This window comes from Aquarana catesbeiana, linkage group LG01 (assembly GCF_042186555.1).
Source record: "Aquarana catesbeiana isolate 2022-GZ linkage group LG01, ASM4218655v1, whole genome shotgun sequence".
NCBI lineage: Eukaryota > Metazoa > Chordata > Amphibia > Anura > Ranidae > Aquarana > Aquarana catesbeiana.
The window spans coordinates 288,786,125-288,809,832 of NC_133324.1; the positions used below are offsets into that span (position 1 = coordinate 288,786,125).

Consider the following 23,708-nt stretch of genomic DNA (forward strand, 5'->3'; position numbering starts at 1 on the left):
GGTGTTTAGCCACCTCTGAATGCAAGTTATCTATCCCCATGCTAAGACCGCTTTCACACTGTTGCTCTGTGGTCTGGCCACAGCACAGGTGTACCCGTGGCTTTCATGCAGTTAACCTGAAGTTTCCCCACAGACTTTCTATTAGTTTGTGTGGTTTGGGTGCGTTTTCTGAAACTACACTGAGGACGCAGCATGCAGAACCTTTGGTGCACTTTCCGAAAATGCGCTACCTAATGGAAGGTCTATGGCAAACTACAGGTTGCCCGCATGAAAGCCACAGGTACACCAGAGCTGTGGCCAAACTGCAGCACAGCAGTGTGAAAGCGGCTTTAAGGCTAGCTTCACAGGGCGGCTTCACTCTGCCCTGCTAAGCTTTTCCTAAAGTTTGCATGCGTGTCAGCAACGCTTTCCCAAAGATTTCTATTAGGTCCTGTGGCTTTTGCTCAATTTCAAAAAGCACACCAAAACTCCCGCATGCTGCATCTTTGGTGTGCATTCTGAGAGCTTACCACAACTGTGGGACCTCATAATAGGATATATAGGAAAGGGCAGCTAACGCACATGAAAACAGTGGCCAAAGCACAGCAGGACCACACTGGGGTGGTGTGAAGCCACCCTTATGTGTCAAAAATGTTTAACATGGCGATTAAAGTCCAACTCCTGGAAGCTTGAAAATTCACCCTTGCAATGGGACTGCGTCCACCCTGCAACTGTTAAATTACTCATTTAGGTCTAGGAGGCAAAGAAATGAAGAATGAGGCTGGGTTCACACTGGTCCGACAAACGCTCCGACATTGGGAGCTCATGTCGCATGACGTGTGAAATTCAATGTTTCCCTATGGGAGCCATCCTTACTGGTCCAACACAAGTCGTTCCGACTTTAGAAATGCTCCCTGAACTACTCTGGTCCGACTTTGATCCTACTTCAGCCCATTGACTATCATTGAAGTCGGATCAAAGTCGGATCGCCATCTTGCATGATCCGACTTCGGCATGCGACTTGTACTCAGATGATCTTGAGGGAGAACTCCGCGCCAAATTGTAAATAAAAAAACCGGCATGGGTTCCCCCTCCAAGAGCATACCAGGCCCTTGGGTCTGGTATGGATTTTAAGGGGAACCCCCCCCCACGCCGAAAAAATGTTGTGGGGGTCCCCCCAAATGCATACCAGACCCTTAGCCGAGCACGCAGCCCGGCCGGTCAGGAAAGGTGGTGGGGACGAGTGAGCGCGGCCCCCCCCCCAACCGTACCAGGCCGCATGCCCTCAACATGGGGGGGTAGGTGCTTTGGGGCAGGGGGGCGCCCTGCTGCCCCCCGCCACCCCAAAGCACTTTGTCCCCATGTTGATGAGGACAAGGGCCTCTTCCCGACAACCCTGGCCGTTGGTTGTCAGGGTCTGCGGGTGGGGGGGCTTATCGGAATCTGGGAGCCCCCTTTAATAAGGGGGCCCCCAGATCCCGACCCCCACCCTATGTGAATGAGTATGGGGTACATCGTACCCCTACCCATTCACCTAGGAAAAAAGGTGTCCATAAAAAAAACACTAGACAGGTTTTTAAACCAATTTATTAGGCAGCTCTGGGGGTCTTCTTCCGGCTCCAGGGGTCTTATTCCTTCTTCTCCGCGCTCTCCGGTATTTTCTGCCGGACTCCTTCGCTATCTTCTGCTCTTTTGCTGGCTCTTTTGCTAGCGGTAGCCCGGTCTTCTCCGCCGTCTTCATTCCTCTTCTCTTCTTCCGATGTTGACACGACGCTCTCTCCCACTGTAATGCCATGTGTGCGGTCCGCAGCGACTTATATAGGGATGGGGCGTGGTCACTGGGTGATGTCACCTGGTGACCCCGCCCCTTATTACATCACAGTCCCGCGGCATGATGGGACTGTGACGTAATAAGGGGCGGGGTCACCGAGTGACATCACCCAGTGACCACGCCCCATCCCTATATAAGTCCCTGCGGACCGCACACACGGCATTACAGTGGGAGAGAGCGTCGTGTCAACATTGGAAGAAGAGAAGTGGAATGAAGACGGCGGAGAAGGCCGGGCCACCGCTAGCAAAAGAGCCGGAAAAAGAAGAAGATAGCGGAGGGAGCCCAGCAGAAGATACCTGAGAGCAGGAGAAGAACCGGGGAGCGCGTAGAAGAAGCCGAAGAGCGCGGAGAAGAAGCCGGAGAGCGTGGAGAAGAGGGAAGAGACCCCCGAAGTCGGAAGAAGACCCCAGGAGCTGCCTAATAAAATTACTTTAAAAACCTGTCTAGTGTGTTTTTTTCATTGACACTTTTTTTCCTAGGTGAATGGGTAGGGGTACGATGTACCCCATACTCATTCACATAGGGTGGGGGGCTGGGATCTGGGGGCCCTCTTATTAAAGGGGGCTCCCGGATTCCGATAAGCCCCCCACCCGCAGACCCCGACAACCAACGGCCAGGGTTGTCGGGAAGAGGCCCTTGTCCTCATCAACATGGGGACAAGTGCCTCAAAGCACCCACCCCCCATGTTGAGGGCATGCGGCCTGGTATGGTTCAGGAGGGGGCGCTCGCTCGTCCCCACCCCCTTTCCTGACCGGCCGGGCTGCCTGCTCGGATAAGGGTCTGGTATAGATTTGGAGGGGACCCCCATGCCGTTTTTCCGGCGTAGGGGGTTCCCCTTAAAATCCATACCAGACCCAAGGGCCTGGTATGCTCTTGGAGGGGAAACCCATGCCGGTTTAAAATCATTTTTTTTTTAAATTTGGCGCGGAGTTCCCCCTCAAGATTCATACCAAACACAGTGCCTGGTATTGGCGTGGATCCAAGTCGGATCCCCGTTCATTGAAAGTCAGACGCATGTCGGCTTCTAGTCGCAGGGCAAAGTCGGATCCAAAGTAGGACGGCTGTCGTGTCGCACCAGTGTGAACCCAGCCTTACTGTCCCAATCCTCCTTGCGGTTAGACCGGTCTCCACAGCATTTTCTTGCCCATGCTCCAGCATTCTATGACAGAATGATACAGAGTGATGGATCACAGCCAGAGCACAGGGGAGCGCCATCTGCTGGTTGAGCAGATCGGGTAAGTAAAAGTGCTTTACTCTCCCCTAGAATAAATGAGCAGTTAATGCATGGGTAATTTTAGATTTCGGGACATTGCCCATTAAAAAATTTCCACCAAGGTCAATTTTCAGAAGTCCAGTTTTTCACATGGCAATACTAAGTACTAATAGCTCCATCAACCACAGAGGATTGGAGGAGTACAAGTCAGGAAAAGACCCCATGAATGTTTTTAGGGTGAAGTAGATATATGCCCGTCTGTGGTGAAAAAGTGTAGAAAAGTGTTCATGGGATTGGCAGCTTTTACCATAGCTGGTCCTGTTAGACGTAGTTTGCAGCTCACACATTGCGCTGGCTCTACGATCCACGGCTCCACAGGGTAAAGAGGTTCTGTTGTGTCAGGTTTTCTGGGGCTAAAATGAAGAACAAAATAGAAACCTTATCATGTATTGCCATTGCTGGACACATACATTACATCTGTATTGTTTAATTCACTAGATTTGGTGCCAAAATATTAACAGGTGGTGGTTCATTCATCTATAAAACAATTGTGAATGTGGATGATCTGGCAATGTATTCATTCTTTCTAGCATAATGTAAAGTATTTGGTGACCATATAATTCCACATAATGTTTTCTATGAAAGGCAGTGAGGTTGCAAGAATAAAAAACACCCTATTTTGTTGATAATGTTACATGCTTCTAAAGTGCATTAAGGAGTCAGCAAAGGCAGCTGCTATCTCTCACTACAGATTTCCTTTAAAAGGAAATGTGTGCCATCAAATGACACACAACGAATGCATGCTGCAGAATTAGTAATACCTAAATATGATATAGTAAAAAGTAAATAATATGTAAAATAAAAAAAAAAAATTAAAAAAAAAAAAAAGGAACTGACAGACAGTAAAAATTGGAAGCACTCAAAAGTACAAGACCCTTGTCTTTAGGTTTCTTCAGTGGTTCTTGACAAAATGCCTAAAAATTGCCAAAAAATTGTATACAAGCCAGCAGGTGGATCACGCCTGCCTTTTATTTACACAAAGTCACAGGTTCTCATTGTGCACCATTACAACCTTCCGGTCTCCTGTGTCCTAACCAATGACGTCATCAGTTGAGAAGTAGGATATGCCTGCACAGCATACATGTTTGCTCCTCCCCCTGCCCCTCTTTGTCAGTACTGGGGCCACTTTAGCTCAATGAAATATTGCAATACTAGTCAGTACCAGTGTGCAATGTGTGTGGATGTTGCTGTGTTATGTAAAACGATTAGTTTAGATTTTTACAATGGTGTGCCGTGTGTTGAGAAACACTGCTCTGGGGTACCAGCTTAATATTTTTCCTTGTTTTGGTAGAGTTGTGTCAGGGTATTTTTTTTTTTTTGAGCAGAGTGTTTGTTTTGTCCTACTCTATCTTATTTTTCCAGGGTCGAGACTATCGGAGAACCTTGCGATTTCCTTTGAATGCTCTCTTTATCTCGCCTTCCCTTGGTGGACCGGAGTGTATTTACCTTCACCAACTGTGAAAAAGTTTGCTATTTTTTTATTTCTTCTGGTTTGTGATTGAGCCAGGGTATGCTCAATTGGCTCTGTTTTGTACTTTTTTTTTTATAATGATATAAAAAGAATGTAAGGCCAAATTTTTATTTTACGAATTAGGATAGCGTAAGGAAGACTTCGAGCTTGTTCAAACTCTCCCCGTTTAACTGCATTGATCTGTATCTGCAGTGAGCAGGTGACATAGGCAGCTCAACGGCCAACTGAAGAAGCACATGCAGCTTCCTGACACTGTTGCGGCAGTGGCTTAGCGCTGTCAACATGTAACAAGAAGTGCTGTTACTGGCAGGATCTCTAGGTATGAAAGTCTGCAACAGATGCACACACAAAAAAAAAAAAAAAAAAGAAGGAAAACCAATTATTTATATGTGCCGAACATACCAAATATAGAATTTGTTAACATACACTTTTGGATTTTAGATATGCTTTAAATCGCTTTCAGATACCATGCTGCCTTCTGCTATACTAAAGGCCACTGTGCATTAAAAGTATCCGAAAAAAAAAAAAAAAAAAATTGTTAATATTCTCAGTATCTAATCTTAGTATTTGTAAGTTCTGTACAAATCAAAGGAGGTTTTGGGTGGACAAAAAAAAAAACTCATCTGGTAACTATAAATGAAAGAATTAATTTTATGTTAAAGAATTTAAAAATATGGGAAACCCCCCCCCCCCAAAAAAAAACAAACAAACAATCATTCTCACCTAGGTGGATGCATCATGGGTTGCTGTCTCCAAGACCGAAAATTGAATGATCAAAGATTGCTGCGCACTCAGTTCTTTGTCTTCACTGAGCAGCTTAGTCACCGGCTCTGTGCTCTGCTCCACCAGCGCTCACTGAAGCGCTCACTGAAGCGCCAGGCTGGGGAGGGGGTGGGAGCGACTGGCTCAGGCTCTCAGCAGCACACAAAGAGGCTGAGCCAGCTGGCGTTTAGGTATCTAGATGGATCCCGACATTAAAGTCAGGATCTACCCAGAGTCTGGACTGGCTGAGTAATGTCCGCCGACGGCAAACTTTAGCCTACTGTCGGCTAAACATGGTTCACACATATATTACACACATACACCTTTTTTTGGCTGGAACAGAATGCCACCACCTCTGGCTCAGGCCTTCTCCTCCCTGCTCACCACTATGCTGGCACCTCCACTGGATGATCTTCTGCAAGTGAGTCGGAGCCACCTACAGTGTGCGGGGAGGTACTAGAGCTGGCTGGATGCTTCAGCTTAATACAGCAACAAAAGATATATGGAAGATGGGGGGCAGTGAAGACGGGTTGCATGCAGAGGTCAGAGCTGAAGAGGGGTGAAAATGAGATGTGGATGGAGGATGCAGAGGTAAGCAGCTGTGGAAGAAGACTGAACTCCACACTATGCACGTAGCGCACCCCCGAACTGTGCACTCTATAACCCCCCTCCAAACTCTGCACATACTGCAGTCCTGGTATTTAGGCCGGGTTCACACTGGTACGACACGACTGTTGTACGACTGTCAATCTGACTTTGCCCTGCGACATCCGTCCTACTTCGGCCAGACTTGTCCTTTGACCAATCAAAACAATCCCAGTGTGACATAAATTCCTTTTCCTGCTGCTGCAATCACCATGTCGGATGTCACAAGTCGGATGGTTAGGACGAGGATCCGACTTAATTGATATTGAATTGGCTGAAAACGGACCAAAGTAGTGCAGGAACCTTTTTCTAAAGTTGATCTCATAGGGAACCACTGATTTGTACACGTAATGCCACATGTGCTGCCAAAGTCGGAGCGTATGAAGCACCAGTGTGAACCAGGCCTTAATGAAACTCCCACTGTTAGTGGGTGTGGTCAAATTTCACTATTTGATGCAGTGCGAGTGTGCGCGTTTGGGCAGGGGGAAGTTGTGCTTTAGTTCCTGAGAAAAAAGCCCTATATATGTGTGCACACACACAATTATATATATTTGTTACAAATATACAAATAAGATTAGAGCCTCTTAAACATTGTGTTTTTTCCCCATTGTGGATGTGCTTGGCAAATCTGCAGGGTAGAGTAGAGACTGGCCAGACAGGGATCACTTTGTAGAAGCTAGGTTAATGGAAAGGGTTAATAAGTGGCAACACCTCCCTAATATCTTATGTGTTGTGTATATGAAGGTATTTAGGACCTGAGCACTCATATCTCCATGTATACTGCATAGGGCAGGTTTGTAACTAAAGAAGGGCAGGGGTGCCTGAAGATGCAATATTATTGGCTATAAGTTTATGCCAACTGTGCTGTAACCTCTTTGTATTACATATTGATTCGTTTGGTGGTGTTTTTTGATCTGCCTGGTTATTTACAAAGATAACAACATGTTATTTTACAGCTGCTTACACTCTCACCACCCAAATGTTCAATATTGGTTGAAGATTACGGACCTCCTAGACTTACCAAGAATTAATCGCCTCCATCTCAGCATCATGTGTAATTACAATGGTTTCAACGAGGGCCTTATCTAAAATAAAAAGCACATATTTATTTAAATTAAATCGCACAGACCAAATAACAAAAATAAAATAATTGTTAATGAAAAGTACATCAGAAAGTCCCAAATCCTGTTACTTCTTGATGTGCAAGTCTCACAAAGTAAAATAATGCTCGTGACAGAACTCTTGGCACCCCAATTAGGTGCTGCTGCCAAACAGTGTCTCCTGCTCTCTAAACCCGAGGTCTCCAAACCTTCTAAACAAAGGGCCAGTTTACTGTCCTTCAGAGTTTAGGAGGGCCAGTGGGAGTAGAAATTTCCCTAGCCTCAGATGCCCCATCATTAGTCTTAGTGGGAGCAAATGTGCCCCATTGTTGGTATCAGTGGGAGGAATAGTGTTGCATCATTGGTGTCAGTGGGAAGAATGGTGCTCCATCATTAGTTGTGGATGGAATAGTGCCCCAAGGGCCAGATAGAGGCAGGCAAAGGGCCACATTTGGCCCCAAGGCCGCAGTTTGGAGACCACTGCTCTAAACTGTTCCAGCAGATCGAGAGCTAATACTTCCCCTTTTACCCCAAGCATCATACACAGACAAGATGTTGGGGTAAAATCCAAAAGGAATGACTGTTTATTGAAAAGAAATACAGGTTTTTCATCAACGACTGTGGAAACTTTGCACTGAACCTCATGCAACTTGTATTCAGTGCCTCTCCACTCTTTCTCCAGACTCTGGGACCTTGATTTCCAAATGAAATACAAAATTTTACACAGTTCGTGATGATTTGAGAAGCCATTTCATCTGCTGGTGTTGGTCCACTGTGTTTTATCAAGTCCAAAGATTCCAAAGTCAGCACAGCCCTCTACCAGGAAATTCTAGAGCACTTCATGCTTCCCTCTGCTGACCAGCTTTATGGCGATGCCGATCTCATTTTGGTACCTGCCCAAACTACCAATACCCGGTTTAACTGCTTGCAGACCAGCCGCCGCAGTTTTACTGCAGCAGGTTGGCTCCGCTGCGCGAAATCACGTTATTGTATGTGACCTCACGAGGTTTGGATAGCAGGCGCACGCACCCGCCGCGAGCTCCGCGAGTCCGACCACGGGTCTTGCGGACTCGATGTCCACAGGGATACCCGCGATTGTCTCACGGAGAGAAAGAACGGGGAAATGCTGATGTAAACAAGCATTTCCCCGTTCTGCCTAGTGACAGGACACTGATCACCGCTCCCTGTAATCGGGAGCGGTGATCAGTGTCGTGTCACACAAAGCCCCTCCCCCCCCACAGTTAGAATCACTCCCTAGGACACAATTAAACCCTGCAGCGCCCCCTCCTGGTTAACCCCTTCACTGCCAGTCATATTTACACAGTAATCAGTGCATTTTTAATTGCACTGATCGCTGTATAAATGTGAATGGTCCCAAAATAGCGCCAAAAGTGTCCGATCTGTCCGCCATAATGTCGCAGTCACGATAAAAATCGCTGATCGCTGCCATTACTAGTAAAAAAAAAAATTATTAATAAAAATGTCATAAAACTATCCCCTATTTTTGTAGACGCTATAACTTTTGCGCAAACCAATCAATAAACACGTATTGCGATTTTTTTACCAAAAATATGTAGAAGAATACGCATTGGCCTAAACTGAGGGAAAAAAAAATGTTTTTTATATATTTTTTGGGGATATTTATTATAGGAAAAAGTTAAAAAAATTGCTTTTTTTTTCAAAATTGTCACTCTTTTTTTGTTTATAGCGCAAAAAAATAAAAAAACTGCAGAGGAGATCAAATACCACCAAAAGAAAGCTCTATTTGTGGGGAAAAAAGGACGTCAATTTTTTTGGGGAGCCACGTCACACGACCACGCAATTGTCAGTTAAAGCGCACAGTGCCGAATCGCAAAAAGTGCTCTGGTCAGGAAGGGGGCAAATCCTTCCGGGGCTGAAGTGGTTAATGATCAGGGTATCACTGTGCTTGATTGGCCAGCAAACTCGCCTGACCTAAACCCCATGAAGGTTCCTGAAGGTTTTGACATCTCCCATCTTCAAACAACATGCATGTGATTTCTTGTGCATGCGCAAAGATGGCAAAGAGGGTGGGGTGATGGACCTTATTCTCACTTAGACAAAAAATGAGGAAGTGCTGCCTTGCTGCGCAACTAAATGGCACCAGTTAAAAAATAAAAATGAATGCCCAACTATAAGAGAGAGAGGGGGGATGTCAGGGTAACATACATAAAAAAAATTAAAATACCGTATATATATATATATATATATATATATATATATATATATATATATATATATATATATATATATATATATATATATATATATATATAATTTTTTTTTTTTTAATTTCTTGGCCAGTATAAAATGTTTACTACCATTTATCATAGAAGGTCATTACTGGAAATCCTTTCCCCGACATTATACATTTCCCCAGAGGTCTAGGAGGTCTATCTCCCTTTAGAGAAGTTAATGTTTTTTCAGGGACGGAGTGGTAAGTCATAAGTTCAGCAATAAACACTTAACAAGATGACACAAGACTCAGATGACATTGCGCAAGATATTTGTTTCTATTCCAGATGTTAGTATTGTAGCAATCATACGCCTATATTTAGGTCGGGGCTTTTCATAAGAATCTAGTGATGTCAGAACAATTAGATATCACTCCACATTGCCTTAAGGCAATACCCAGTAATACAGACAGAAAGTGTGAAATGTTGCAAGCTCCCTGTTGGAGAGATTCTGATTCCGGCCAACAGGTAAAAGCTCCCAAAAGGGACATCTATTTCAGGGGGTGGGGTTTCCCTTCACTTCCTGTTGTGTTTCTGGGACAGGAAGTGAAGGGAAAGCAGAAACACAGACGACATTAAAATCCAAATAAACGGTTCTAACCTAATCTATTCTTAAATATTATATATATATATATATATATATATATATATATATATATATATATATATATATATATATATATATATATATATATATATATATATATATATATATATATATATATATATATATATATATATATATATATATACATACATACACACACACACACACATACACACACACACACTGTACATATTTGTATATTCTGTACAGTATTAGACCATGGGTTTTATGCTGTGCTTTGGGTCGAGCCTGTACATTCATCTGAATATTGAACTGCAACCCACGTCCATTGGCAAGGTGCACTAGGGTGTCATTTAGGATGAATGGTACTGCATTACATGAACATGTGTAAAGCAAATTCCCATAAACAGGCCCTAAAGTAAACCTGTGTTCAGATTATGGACATTCAAGGCTGTGCTCAGGCTATGGACATTCAAGTATTTTTATATTCTTAACAATCATGAGTTTTAACATTCACTCCAGTCCATCTCTCAGCAGGTCAGCTAACATGGCTTCCACTCCCCAAGTGTCTGCTCTGTTTATATTAGCCATTAGAAGGCTGGAAGGTAGCCGAATCACTGCTGGAAGGGGGGAGCAGACTGAGTCAAGCTGCTGACAGAATGACTTCTGTGATTCTGCTCTTTTTTAAGCTCATTTACCATTTGTGAAGAATATGTAAACTTAAATACGATGTACCTGGAAGGCAAGGTATGTGGTCCTCCCCAATACATCCAGGTTAAGGGGTGCACTACGTCTGCATCCTGGGGCATTGCCAATATGTGGGTGTCCCAGCAAAGCAGCAAGGTCGCCATGCCTGTGGCTCTGCAGGACCACCTATATAGCAGACATGTGCCCGGCTGCCCAGTCAGATATAGCAGCAGTTTGTAATGTCCTCCCTGGCTGTGAAGGGTCATGGCACAAATGAGGGAAAGCCTGGGAGAACTTCCCCTCTCTGCTGAGTGCCATTGTATCTGAGGTCTGGCAAGTTTTAATGGAGGAAGGGGGGAATATTTGTTGGAGAAAGGGGGGGGGGGGGCGATTTTTGCTGGGTGAAGGAGAAGAGCTGGATGAGGAAGGGATTCTGGCTGAACATGGTCACAGTAGAGCGTTTGTTGTCCACATATTGTATCGATCGTCTATTTGCAGTCCTCATTGTCGAACGCAAAAAGGGAGTATAATTCTTGCTGCCGACTGCTGCAGACACTGCATGTGTACAACCCTCTCCAGCCGCTGTGTTCTGTTAAAAGGCTAAACCGCCTGTTTTTACAACCCCCCCAAGCCTTAGAGCTCATACTACAAATACACAGCAATGTGGCTGTAGCTTCAGGAGCCTAGGCACCCTCACCTACCAGGAAGTGCACTGATATATTTCAGGAGGATTTTAAGATTAAAAATTCAATTTTTAGGGTACTGCTTAGGCACAGATAACATTCCTAGAGGTCTCCCATATCATAGAAAATATTTCCTTTTCTCAAGTTCAGGACCACTTTAATTAGGATTAGCAAACTTGAATAAAGCTAAAAAGCTGTAATCGCCTAAACTGTATTTGGTCACTTTTTAATCAGTCCTAGATTTGTTTTTGCCAAAAGGTAATGTTTTTTTCACACTGACTTGAAGCCTACAGGAAGCCAACCCAGTAACAAGCATACATAGATTAACAGCCCGGCCAAGGCTGACTTCCTGCCTGGGTCACAATGCACTGTGAGGAATGAAGGAACGTGGTCTGGGTCAGTCTGTCAGATTGAGTATGCTCATTCCTGGGCTGGCTTCCTCTGTTTCCCACAGTTTAGTGAGGAGGAAGCTAGCATGAGAAAGAAAATCTCAGCCAAGGAACTTTTAGTGCCCGTTTTGATTTTTTTTTTTTTCTGCTCACAAAGTACATCCAAACATTGGCCAGAACGTGTCTCTCAGCAGTTAGCCTACGGCACTGAGTATCATTAAATGCACATATGGTTTTACTTTTAAAATGTAATACATTAAACATATGTTAGAGCACTCAACACACTTTCAGGTCCAGAAAAAAATAGCCTTAAAAACAGAGAATTGTTGTTAATGTTCATTTTACTGAAAAGAAAACTTTTTTCTATTTTTTTTCTGTTATTGTTATCTGTGTATTTTGTTACATGTTCTTATTCACATAGCAGAACTTTACAAAAAAAAACAAAACAAAAAAAAAAATCATATATCTTATATTGCTGATCTTTTCTGAAAAATTCCAAAACTTTCCTCTGCTATGTTAGAAGGAGGGGGCTCAACTAGCTCACTTTCTTGGCTCATTGCCCAAACCAACCCACTTTGGCGGAAAGCTTCACTCTTTTGAGGAACTCTGCTTGGGTGAGGGACCGATCCGGAGGTCCTTATCAACCTCCTACAAATCCCTATTGGACCTTCATGCCACTGAAGACCCCCCATTCTTAACAAAATGGGAGAGAGACTTACAAGTCATCTTCACAGAACCCCAAAAAGAACGCATACTCTCTTTCACACAGAAATCATCTCTGTGCAGCAAATATCAAGAGACCGCATGTAAAATATTGACGCGCTGGTATAGAACTCCTTCCGTGCTGGCTAAGATTTATCCTCAACAAACTGATCGCTATTGGCGCTGCGGCATACACCCAGGCACTCTATTACATATTTTCTGGGACTGCCCTGTGCTCCAAACTTTTTGGCAGCCGGTGCTTAAGCTCATACAGAAACTCACAGACATCTCCCTTCAGGATAACCCAGCAGCGGTTCTCCTAAATCTTACTCCCGTCAAGGAAACGTTACCACAAATCCCTATTCAAGCATCTCCTTAATGCTGCTCGTGCCAGCTTCCCACCTCTCTGGAAGCAACAGTCTGCGCCAATGGTGCGCAAGGGTGAAGGACATTGAGCAAATGGAAGATCTGACCTCTGCTTTGCGAGATAAGTCAGAGGAACATAAGTCCAGATGGTTTCATTGGAACCTCTTTCGCTTCTCCGACAAATTCCACCAATACATGACAGGATCCACTGTCTAGGATTCCCACAGACAGTTCAGCATTATCGATCTTGGCTCCCCGGGGGCAAATTCTCTCTCTCTCTCTGTAATGGGCACAGATGTTTGTTTACCCTATATTAGACTTCAACGAGTGGTATGAGTCAGACTGAATGGCGACCTTCACTCACATGCAACTGTTTTGATTGGTTGTTATACTTGATTTGTCCATTACAGTCTATATGCAATGCGAAGTTGTCTTTATGCTTGTTTCTGTGTCATATCTTTAAATTAAAAAAAAAAAAAAAAAAGTAGGGGGCTGGGGAGTGAATAATTTCAATAATTAACCTTGTCTGTACAGTGCTGGGAGATCTTATTATAACTAGTAAACTAGGTTTGTCCTAACAAAAAAAGTTAAAAAAGGTATAGAAGCTTGGCTTCTGCATTGTATATTAATGAGCAACAACTCAGCGCGTCTCCAGTCTGGGGTCAGACTCACTTTGTCACTGTTCAAAGTAGCCCAGAGGCCTGCTCCAAAGAAACATCTAAAAGACTAGTACACACTACTAGGTGACAGATCAGGTTGGAGCTGCTGTACTAACAATCCCATGCTATTACAGTGGATCTACCCTGCTGAGCTATTGTGTTCTGACCCCACCACCACCAGCGCCAGAACACTCCAGTCAGTGCTCTCAGCCAATGATTAGGAGCTGGTCAGGGCTGTCTTAATGAGTGGGCACACCTGGGCAATGCCCAGGGGCACCAGCTGCATGGAGGGCCCCTGCACTTTTCCCAAAGCAGCTGTTCCTTGAGCCCACGCCCCATGATAGGGGCCCCATGATGGCACTGAGATTGATGGATACACAGGAGAGGCAAGCTGGTAGTGGTGCACCGTGCTGTGCAGAACGATACCTATTATTTCACAGCCAGCAGGGAGGGGCAGGGCCGGAGCGCCAGTGATGCTCTGACAGTGGAGTTTATGGGCTGTTTTCTGAATGCCATAAAATTGCATTCAGGTGTAGTTTTCCTGACCACAAAAATGCCAAACGCTGATAAACATCAGTAAACACTCAAAAACGTGGCTCACCAGGGTTTTTTAAAAGTTTTTGATCCATTGAATATAAAATTAATTTTTTTTAAAACGCTAATAAACACTATTGCAAAAAAAATTAAAAACGTTGAAAGACTCACTGCAAAGCTACTGCCGTTTTTATAAAGTTATTTTAAACATCCAGTGTGCACGGAGCCTTACCCATGTGAAATGGGACCTCAAAGTGCAATTCTGTACTTGTATTGGTGTGCAATTTGATATTTTTATAGCCTAATACAAATCTATTGGAATATAATGGAACCCAGCTCATTACTTCTTACTACAAAAATATTGAAGGGACTGGAATGAGTTGCATCAAAGAACTATGCAAAATGGTTTATCAGATTTCAGAGCCAGCGTGAATTGAAAGGAAACATTTTGATTGGGATACAGTGTTTTAGAATAATAAATGTATGTATGAAATGAATTAGTGAGAACTGTGCTACTGAAAACCACACAGGAGGAAAAAGCCACACAATCAAGAAGAAAAAAAAAAATACATGAATAAAAATGTATCCACGAGTTGTATTAACATGAATAAGCCATGAAGTACCTTCTGTATCAGACAACCCAAATGGTTCCTATATTGGCCACAAGCACAGTTCCTGATAAATAAGGCTTGGCGTTCAGAAAATTGCCCAATGACTGCCCATTCCCAATAAGACTGCACAAGAGCATGACGCACATTTTTTTCTGATGACTTCGTTTTTTTTCATGACGCTGCTTCTTTTCAAACAATATTCTTACACCTACAGACATCCAACATTTGAGCTTATCTCAACCTGCACTCCCCATTTTATCTGAAAATCCGTGTGTAATACAACCAGACAACATTCCAGCTATTTCTGCCGATTAGCTGTTAATCAATGAGTCATCTGGAATGTTGTTGGCTGCTACTGACACATTGGAGCTGCAATTTTCATTGTATATTATACATTTATTACTGCTTTAGACATACCGTAACACTGAAAACAGCAGTGAGTGCTAAAAGTCGTCGCCCCCCCCCCCCAGATGTTTGTTTTTTTTAATTCAACTTTAAGATTTTTCATAGTATGTGCAGTTAAAGTGAGTGTATGTCAAGTCAACATCTGTTTCTTAGTTTTGGATAAAGTGGGAAGAATTAGAACCCCATTAGGTTTTTACTGTTATGCCAGGGCAACATTGGGAATGGTTTCAACAGGCTTGCGCTAATGGCATCAGTTTGACATGTCTTATTTGCTAGCAAGGCCAATAACACATCACAGTTACTATATGTGATTTGTATTTCCTGGTAAACAATTGCAGTTTGCATATACAGTGGGGAAAATAATTATTTGATCCCCTGCAGATTTTGTAAGTTTGCCCACCTACAAAGAAATGAAGGGTCTATAATTTTTATCATAGGTGTATTTTAAATGATAAAGACAGAATATCAACCAATAATCCAGAAAAAACACTCTGGGGGTTATTTACGAAAGGCAAATCCACTTTGCACTGCAAGTGCACTTGGAAGTGTAGTCGCTCTAAATCTAAGGGGTAGATCTGAAATGAGTGGAAGCTCTGCTGATTTTATCATCTAATCATATGCAAGCTAAAATGCTGTTTTTTATTTTCCTTGCATGTCCCCCTCGGATCTACAGCGGCTACTTCCAAGTGCACTTGCAGTGCAAAGTGGATTTTCCTTTAGTAAATAACCCCCATGACACAATTGTTAAAAATTGAGTTGCAGTTCCGTGAGTAAAATAAGTATTTGACCCCCAAGCAAAACACGGCTTAGTACTTGGTGGAGAAACCCTTGTTGGCAAGCACAGGGGTAAGACGTTTCTTGTAGCTGGTTACCAGGTTTGCACACATCTCAGGAGGGATTTTGGTCCACCCTTCTTTACAGATCTTCTCTAAATCCTTAAGGTTTCTTGGCTGTCACTTGGCAACTTGAAGATTCAGCTCCCTCGATACATTTTCTATAAGATTAAGGTCTGGAGACTTGCTAGGCCCACTCCATGACCATAATATGTTTCTTTTTGAGCCACTCCTTTGTTGCCTTGGCGGTATGTTTTGGGTCATTGTCATGCTGAAAGACCCATCTTCAGTGTTCTGGCTGAGGGAAAAAGGGTTCTCATTCAAGATTTTACAATACATGGCTCCATACATTGGCCCCTCAATGCAGCAAACTCGGTCTGTACCTTTAGCAGAGAAACAGCCCCAAAGCATAATGTTTCCACCTCCCTGCTTGACTGTAGGGATGGCATTCTTAGGGTCATTCTCAGCATTTCCTTCCTCCAAACACAGCTAGTGCGCCCCCCCCCCCCCCCCCCCCCCCCTCAAGAAGGCACATGTACAGTCTTGCCAATGAACATCAGATTGGGAGAAAGTGCTGTGGTCAGATTAGACCAAAATTGAGCTCTTTGGCATTAACTCGACTCAACGTGTTTGGAGGAAGAAAAATGCTGACTATGACCCTAAGAACACTATCCCTACAGTCAAGCATGGAGGTGGAAACATTATGTTTTGGGGCTGTTTCTCTGTTAAAGGTACAGGCCAACTTTGCCGCATTGAGGGGCCAATGGACGGGGTCATGCATTGTAAAATCTTGGATGAGAACCTTAGCCAGAACACTGAAGATGGGTCGTGGCTGGGTCTTCCAGCATGACAATAGCCCAAAACATACCGCCGAGGCAACAAAAGAGTGGCTCAAGTAGAAGCACATTAAGGTTATGGAGTGGTCTAGTCAGTCTTCAGACCTTAATCCTATAGAAAAGTTATGGAGGGAGCTGAAACTTTGTTGCCAAGAGACAAGCCAAGAAACCTTAAGGATTTAGTGAAGATCTGTAACGAAGTGTGGACCAAAATCCCTCCTGAGATGTGTTCAAACCAGGTCGCTAATTACAAGAAACGTCTTACCTCGGTGCTTGTCAACAAGGGTTTCTCCACCAAGTACAAAGGTGTCCGTTTATGAAGCAGTGATCAGCGGTGATCCCGAGGATCGCCACTGATCACAGTCCATAAACAGTTTATGAAACAGTGATAATCGGGGGAGAACATGTTTGAACTTGTTCTCCCGCCGATTATCTCTACACATGGAGAATCCTCATGAATGACACAGTAACGGCCAGTTTATGAAGCTGCGATCTCACCGCTTCACTGGCGATCTGAGTCAGAATTCACACTCCCAGGTTCACCAGCTCAGAGGTGGTGAATCGGGGAGTGAAGAGGAAATCTGGGGGGGATCTGAGGGGGAAGGAGGAAGATTTTTAACTTTCTTATGCCTCGTTCAGACCCCCCAACACTGTAAGCATGTCCCCCTGTCATATTTATGTGTACACACACACATATATATTTATATATAGTGTGTGTGTGTATATACATGTATATATAATGTGTGTGTGTATACATATGTATATAATGTAGGGGGACTCATTATTTTTATTAACATTAATCCACGCCGTCTGTCCGTGTATTGAGTGGTGATAATTTATCACTGCTTAATAAACTGACATCTTGGTGTTTCGGTGAATTTATGGTACTGTAATCTCATAAAATTTCACGAGATTCCAGTATCAGGGGCCGTTCTCCACCATTGGAAGTGTTTGTAGATCGCTTCACTCCTCAGAAGGTGAAGCGATCTACAAAGCTTCATAAACTGGCACACAGAGGAGAAAGATCTTCACTGTAAATGCCGGAGAATGAAGCAGTGAATAGATTTCACTGCTTCATAAACGGACACCTAAGTCAGGTTTTGCTTGGGGATCAAATACTTATTTCACTCACTGAACTGCAACTTAATTTATAGCATTTGTTTTAATGTGTTTTTTTCTGGATTTTTGGTTTATATTCTGTCTCTATCATTTAAAATACACCTATGATAACAATTATAGACCCTTCATTCCTTTGTAAGTGGGCAAACTTACAAAATATGCAGGGGATCAAATAATAATTTTTCCCACTGTACTAGTGCCTTGTACAGCAATCTCATTTCGACCAGTATCCCCCAATTGTAATGGTCATCAGCAATTGTTTTTTAATCAACATTTTGCTATTCAGAAAAGTGTCTTTAAACGTTGTCACACTGCCCTAAAAAAAATGACCTGTCCAAGGCCAGCCAAACACTGGAGGATGAAGAAAGGACATATATGTGGACATAATCCTAGGACTTATTTAGCACTGATGTAATACTTTTTCCTTTTAAAACTTTCAGCTGTCTTCAGACTTGGTAAACCAAGCAAGAGCCTGTTAGGGAACCTCATGACCTGTCTGAAATGCAATACCTGAATGACCCTCTGCATTTCTCATGCCGATGCTTGCCTTGGGCAAGTGCCTGGAGCTGAAGACAGGCGCTCGCTATCAAAGCAGACTTCTTCTAGCTGCGGTGTAAGGGGGGAATGTGTCTGTTACAATGTACCACCTGGACTCCAGATGTTACTTTTTAAATGTATTAGGGCAGGGGTAGGCAACCTTTTCAGCACAGTGTGCCGAAAAATGTTTTCAAAGAAATTGAGCGTGCCGATTTTATAACTCTCAATCACAAAGGATTTTTTATAAAGTAAAATGCTAATTACTTTAGTAATGAGAAATCAACATCCTGCACTCTCACACCTCAGATCATCCCCAATTCCTGCAACGCCACACCTCAGATCACTGTCCCACCACTGCAACCCCCTGCTCACCTGCCCCACCACTGCAACCCCCTTTCTCATCTGCCCCACCACTGCAACCCCCTTTCTCATCTGCCCCACCACTGCAACCCCCTTTCTCATCTGCCCCACCACTGCAACCCCCTTTCTCATCTGCCCCACCACTGCAACCCCCTTTCTCATCTGCCCCACCAATGTACCCCCTTTCTCATCTGCCCCACGAATGTACCCCCTTTCTCATCTGCCCCACGAATGTACCCCCTTTCTCATCTGCCCCACCACAGTGACCCCCCCCTTTCTCATCTGCCCCACCACTGTAACCCCCACTGCACATCTGCCCCACCACTGTAACCCCCACTGCACATCTGCCCCACCACTGTAACCCCCACTGCACATCTGCCCCACCACTGTAACCCCCACTGCACATCTGCCCCACCACTGTAACCCCCACTGCACATCTGCCCCACCACTGTAACCCCCACTGCACATCTGCCCCACCACTGTACCACCCTGCTCTTCTGTCCCGCCACTGTACCACCCTGCTCTTCTGTCCCGCCACTGTACCACCCTGCTCTTCTGTCCCGCCACTGTACCACCCTGCTCTTCTGTCCCGCCACTGTACCACCCTGCTCTTCTGTCCCGCCACTGTACCACCCTGCTCTTCTGTCCCGCCACTGTACCACCCTGCTCTTCTGTCCCGCCACTGTACCACCCTGCTCTTTTGTCCCGCCACTGTACCACCCTGCTCAACTGCCCCACCAATGTTCCCCCCTTTCTCATTTGCCCCACCACTGTACCTCCCTGCAGATATGCTCCACCGCTGTACCCCCATGCTCTTCTATCTCACCACTGAACCTTCTTCTCATCTTCTCATCTGTCCTAACACTGAACTTATCTGCTCATCTGCCCCACCACTGTAACCCCCTTCTCATCTTCCCCAACACTGTAACTCCTACACATCTGCCCCTCCTCTGGTCCCCCTGCTCTGTTGCCCCACCACTGTAACCCCCTGCTCATGTCTTCCGCCGATGTACCTGCTTTCTTTTGCACCCCTCTGCATATCTGCCCCACCTCTGTACACTCCCTGCTCCTTTGCCTCACCGCTGTAACCCTCTGCTCATCTGTCCCACCAATGTACCTCCTTTCTCATCTGCCCCACCACTGTAACCCCCTTGCACATCTGCCCCACCACTGTAACCCCCTTGCACATCTGCCCCACCACTGTAACCCCCTTGCACATCTGCCCCACTACTGTATCCCCCTTGCACATCTGCCCCACCACTGTAACCCCCTTGCACATCTGCCCCACCAATGTTCCCCCTTTCTCATTTGCCCCACCACTGTTCCCCCTTTCTCATTTGCCCCACCACTGTACCTCCTGCACATCAGCTCCACTGCCGTATCCCCATGCTCTTCTAACTACTGAATCACTTTCTCATCTGTCCTAACACTGAACCCATCTGCTCATCTGTCCCACCAATACACCTCCTTTCTCATCTACCCCACTGCTCTACACCCCTGCTTTTCTGTCCCACCACTGAACCCCCTTCTCACCTGGCCCGACATTGAACCCTCCCGCTCATTTTCCCCACCGCTGTACCCTCCTGCTTATCTGCTCCACCCCCTTCATATCTATGAGATGCATGATATGCAGAGTGGTGAAAGGAAGCAGAGATGAGACACATCTACCTGTCCTGGCACACTCATCTTGCTAATCCACCTCTCGCATCCAGCCCACGTGCTTGTATGTGATGTCACATACAAGCAACTGGAATGGATGCGCAATAATGAGCTCAGGTCAGGGGCATTTTCTGAAAGCAGCGGGCCTGTGTGCATGATCATAACCGCAGCTGAGCAAAAGTATGGCGCTCTGCGCCACAGGAAAAGTTGGGTGTGATTTTCATTGCACTGAATACTGGCTGTGGCTTAAAGGTACACACAGAGTGCAGGGGTTCAGTAGTGACGCAAAGGTTCAGGAATAATTTCAACAAAGTTCCCAGAAGCTCAACAATAATTTCACAAACTGTCACCTGATTGTGTTTTTCTCAATCACAGTAAATTCCCTTCTTTCTGAGATTGGTAGGGGCAATTGAGTCATCTTCCTCCAGATGGTGGACGGGGCTAGCGGGATTGTGATTGGCTTTAGCAGTGGCCAATGACAGTCCCCCTCCCCCACCCCCCCAGCCGAACAGCACCCAAACTCTTCCCCATCGCAAAAGCTGACGATCGCAGCTACAGCAAAGTTAGAGAACCAAACAATGTTTCCCATCTTTTACAATGTGTAAGCTCTAACGAGCAGGGCCCTCTGATTCCTCCTGTATTGAATTGTATTGTACTTGTACTGTCTGCCCTAATGTTGTAAAGCGCTGCGTAAACTGTCGGCGCTATATAAATCCTGTATAATAATAATAATAATAATAATGTGTGGGGGCACAGTGCCCCCCCCCCTCCCTCAGTGCAGGTGCGGCATGGGGAATTCTGAAATTGGAATGCATTAGTGTCTCACTGACACTTCCCTCCACTGCTCTGCTGATGGGGAGGGAGTCGAGTGCCGGCAAAACAGGCTTCGCGTGCCGCGTTGTGTTCCAGCAGTAGTACAGGTGACTTCCCATCTGCTGACAGAATTACATAGAGTCGGGCTTAGTGCTTCTCTGTCATTCAGGAGAAGTCTTGTATTTTTAACAATAATAAGGCTTTCTCTGACTGGCCATGGTGGGTGACTTCATCCACCCACCTCTTCACATCAACCAATTAGAAGAAACCTTGTATTCATCAATAAAAATACAAGGCTAATTGTGAATGGTGGACAAGCACTCGGCATAACTTTTGTAGGTTCTTGCAGCACACAGGAAAATCGTTCGTACTGCTGCCTAAACGCTGCTCTGCTTACTGTATGTAGCTAAGATTACAACAGTATCCACTGTGGCTGCATCATTATGGAATGGAAATAGTTATTTTAGGACAGCATGGTCTAAAGCAAACTATTTAACATAATAGGAAAGCTGGAATTCTACTTTAATGTTTGTAATCAGGGGGTGCTGCTACTGTTTGAAGGTCATTCACACCTTTAAAGCTTTGTTTGCACAACAGATGCTGCTTGTAAGTCCCTGAGAATAGGTGTATTAAATTGGTACTTAAAAAACTAAATGTTATTTTTACCTTAAAGAGGAAGTAAAGCACTGTTTCTTTTTTTTTTTTTTTCTGACCTTCAAAAGTACAGGCATAATGTGCTAGTATGCATCGCAAACGAAGCCCTCGTCATCACCGCTGGAGGCCACATCCATCTTCGCTCATCTTCCTTCCAGGGTCCACGGCAGTGTGACTGGCCGGAGCCAAGTGACATCATACGTAGAGGAGCCGCCGGTCACGGCACAGGGCTCTGAAGAAACGGCACGGGTGGCCGTTCCTTCAGAGCGCATGCGCCAATGATGTCATCGGCTGCATATACAGTTAATATCTCAGCGCATGTTTAGGAGATATTTACAGTAATTATAGGTAAGCCTTATTATAGGCTTACCTATAGGTACAAACAATACATGGAAGTTTACTTCCTCTTTAATGCATTCTCTGCATTAAGGTAAAAAATTCCCCACTACCAGTCCTACCCACCCCCATCCCTAAACACTTACCTGGCTCCGTGTCACCACTCCAGCTCCGTCTCTGGCTCCAGCACGTGCTCCCTTCACAAGAGAAACTGAGTGAAGCAGGGCTATAGGCTCCTGCTGCACTCAAACACCTATAAAGAGGGAGTGGGGAGTGGCTTACTGGCAATGTGTGCATCTATGGGAACACACAACCCGATTTGGGACACAACAGGATTATGCACACGCTGATGCCTCTTTAGGACTTCTTAGCTACAGGCGGCACCTGAAGGAGGGAGGAGCCGACCTTTCTGTGCAGTATCATGGCACAAAGCAGGTAAGTATAACCTCTTTTTAATTTTTTTTTTTCTTTAAACGTTTGCCTTCAACTTCACTTTGAACCATTAAATTCCAATGCCCTTGTTAGACATGCTTGGGTAGGGAACATTAAGGCTAGGTTCACAGTAATGCAGTACGGGAAATGCTACAATCTGTGCACGTTTTCCGCACTGAATTCAAATGGCACTGCCTTTGCTGTCTGCAGCAGGTATCAGTGCAATTTTAATGACACCACAAACGCAGTACGCAAACGAAGTGCATTTGCTGACACCGAATCGCATGATGCAAAAAAAACAAAAATAAAACAAAAACGACCATGCAATCTGATTGCAGTGTGGTTCCAAAACTGCTGCATCTTTGGTGCAATTTGAGCCCATTCAAAATGAATGGGGTCAAATCGCACCGCACTTAATCGCATGCGAACTGAACAGGAATGCGGTGCGGTTCCTGTGCAATTCACATGCGGTTCATAAAGTAAACCGAGCCTTAAAATCCAGGTAGCAAGCATAGAAAGCTGCTCAAAGACACTCACTTGCTAGATGGGTTTCTGTATGCACAAGGCCTAGAACTCTAAGATGTATGCTTGAACATAAAACTGCTGTTGAAAATTTTTCAAGAGCACAGGGCGTGTGATCTGTGCTGGTACTGAGGCTTTGAATTCTCATAAATATGAGCGCAATTTATAAATCTTCCCATTATAAGGCTGATTCATACAGACAAATGCTGAGCGAGTCAAGGAATTATCCATCTGTAAATCACAATATTAGAAAGGCTTGGTTGCACACCACCTGTTTATATGTGTTGCAATGTGTGGGTTGATCGGTATATAATAGACTAATGTTTAGATACCGAATATATAACCTATATACTACAGTTAGGTACCTATCACTGAAGCTGCAGACACCATGCAGTAGGCCATCCAGACCTCACCTACACTGTTCAGTGGTGTCTACTGAATATAGGAGACACAAATAGCTTTAGCTCTTAATTATACATGACATTTTTCAATTAATCACTTCTTCCCCAATATTTTTGCAACAGACCGAGACCAAAATACTCTGCATGAAGCAATTGTCAGCAAGATGTTAATCGCATGCTACTGTAAGTGATTAAACATCTCTTGTGTAGCTAAGCCCTGGGGATCATACATACAGCTGATGAATGCAAAGGCTGTCATTGCTCTTCAACCAAAGCAATTCAATTGAAC

General features: G+C 44.5%; 1 protein-coding gene across 1 annotated transcript in view; it reads right to left on the reverse strand.

The window, feature by feature from the left end:
- The window catches only part of LIMK2 (LIM domain kinase 2), a 75,953-nt gene that overhangs the window by 39,350 nt on the left and 12,895 nt on the right, over positions 1-23,708 (reverse strand). The window contains exons 2-3 of the mRNA XM_073629277.1: positions 6,983-7,046; positions 3,331-3,436 (exon numbers count right to left, since the gene is read on the reverse strand). Coding sequence (XP_073485378.1) covers positions 3,331-3,436; positions 6,983-7,046 — 170 coding nt within the window. The remainder of the gene's footprint in view (positions 1-3,330; positions 3,437-6,982; positions 7,047-23,708) is intronic.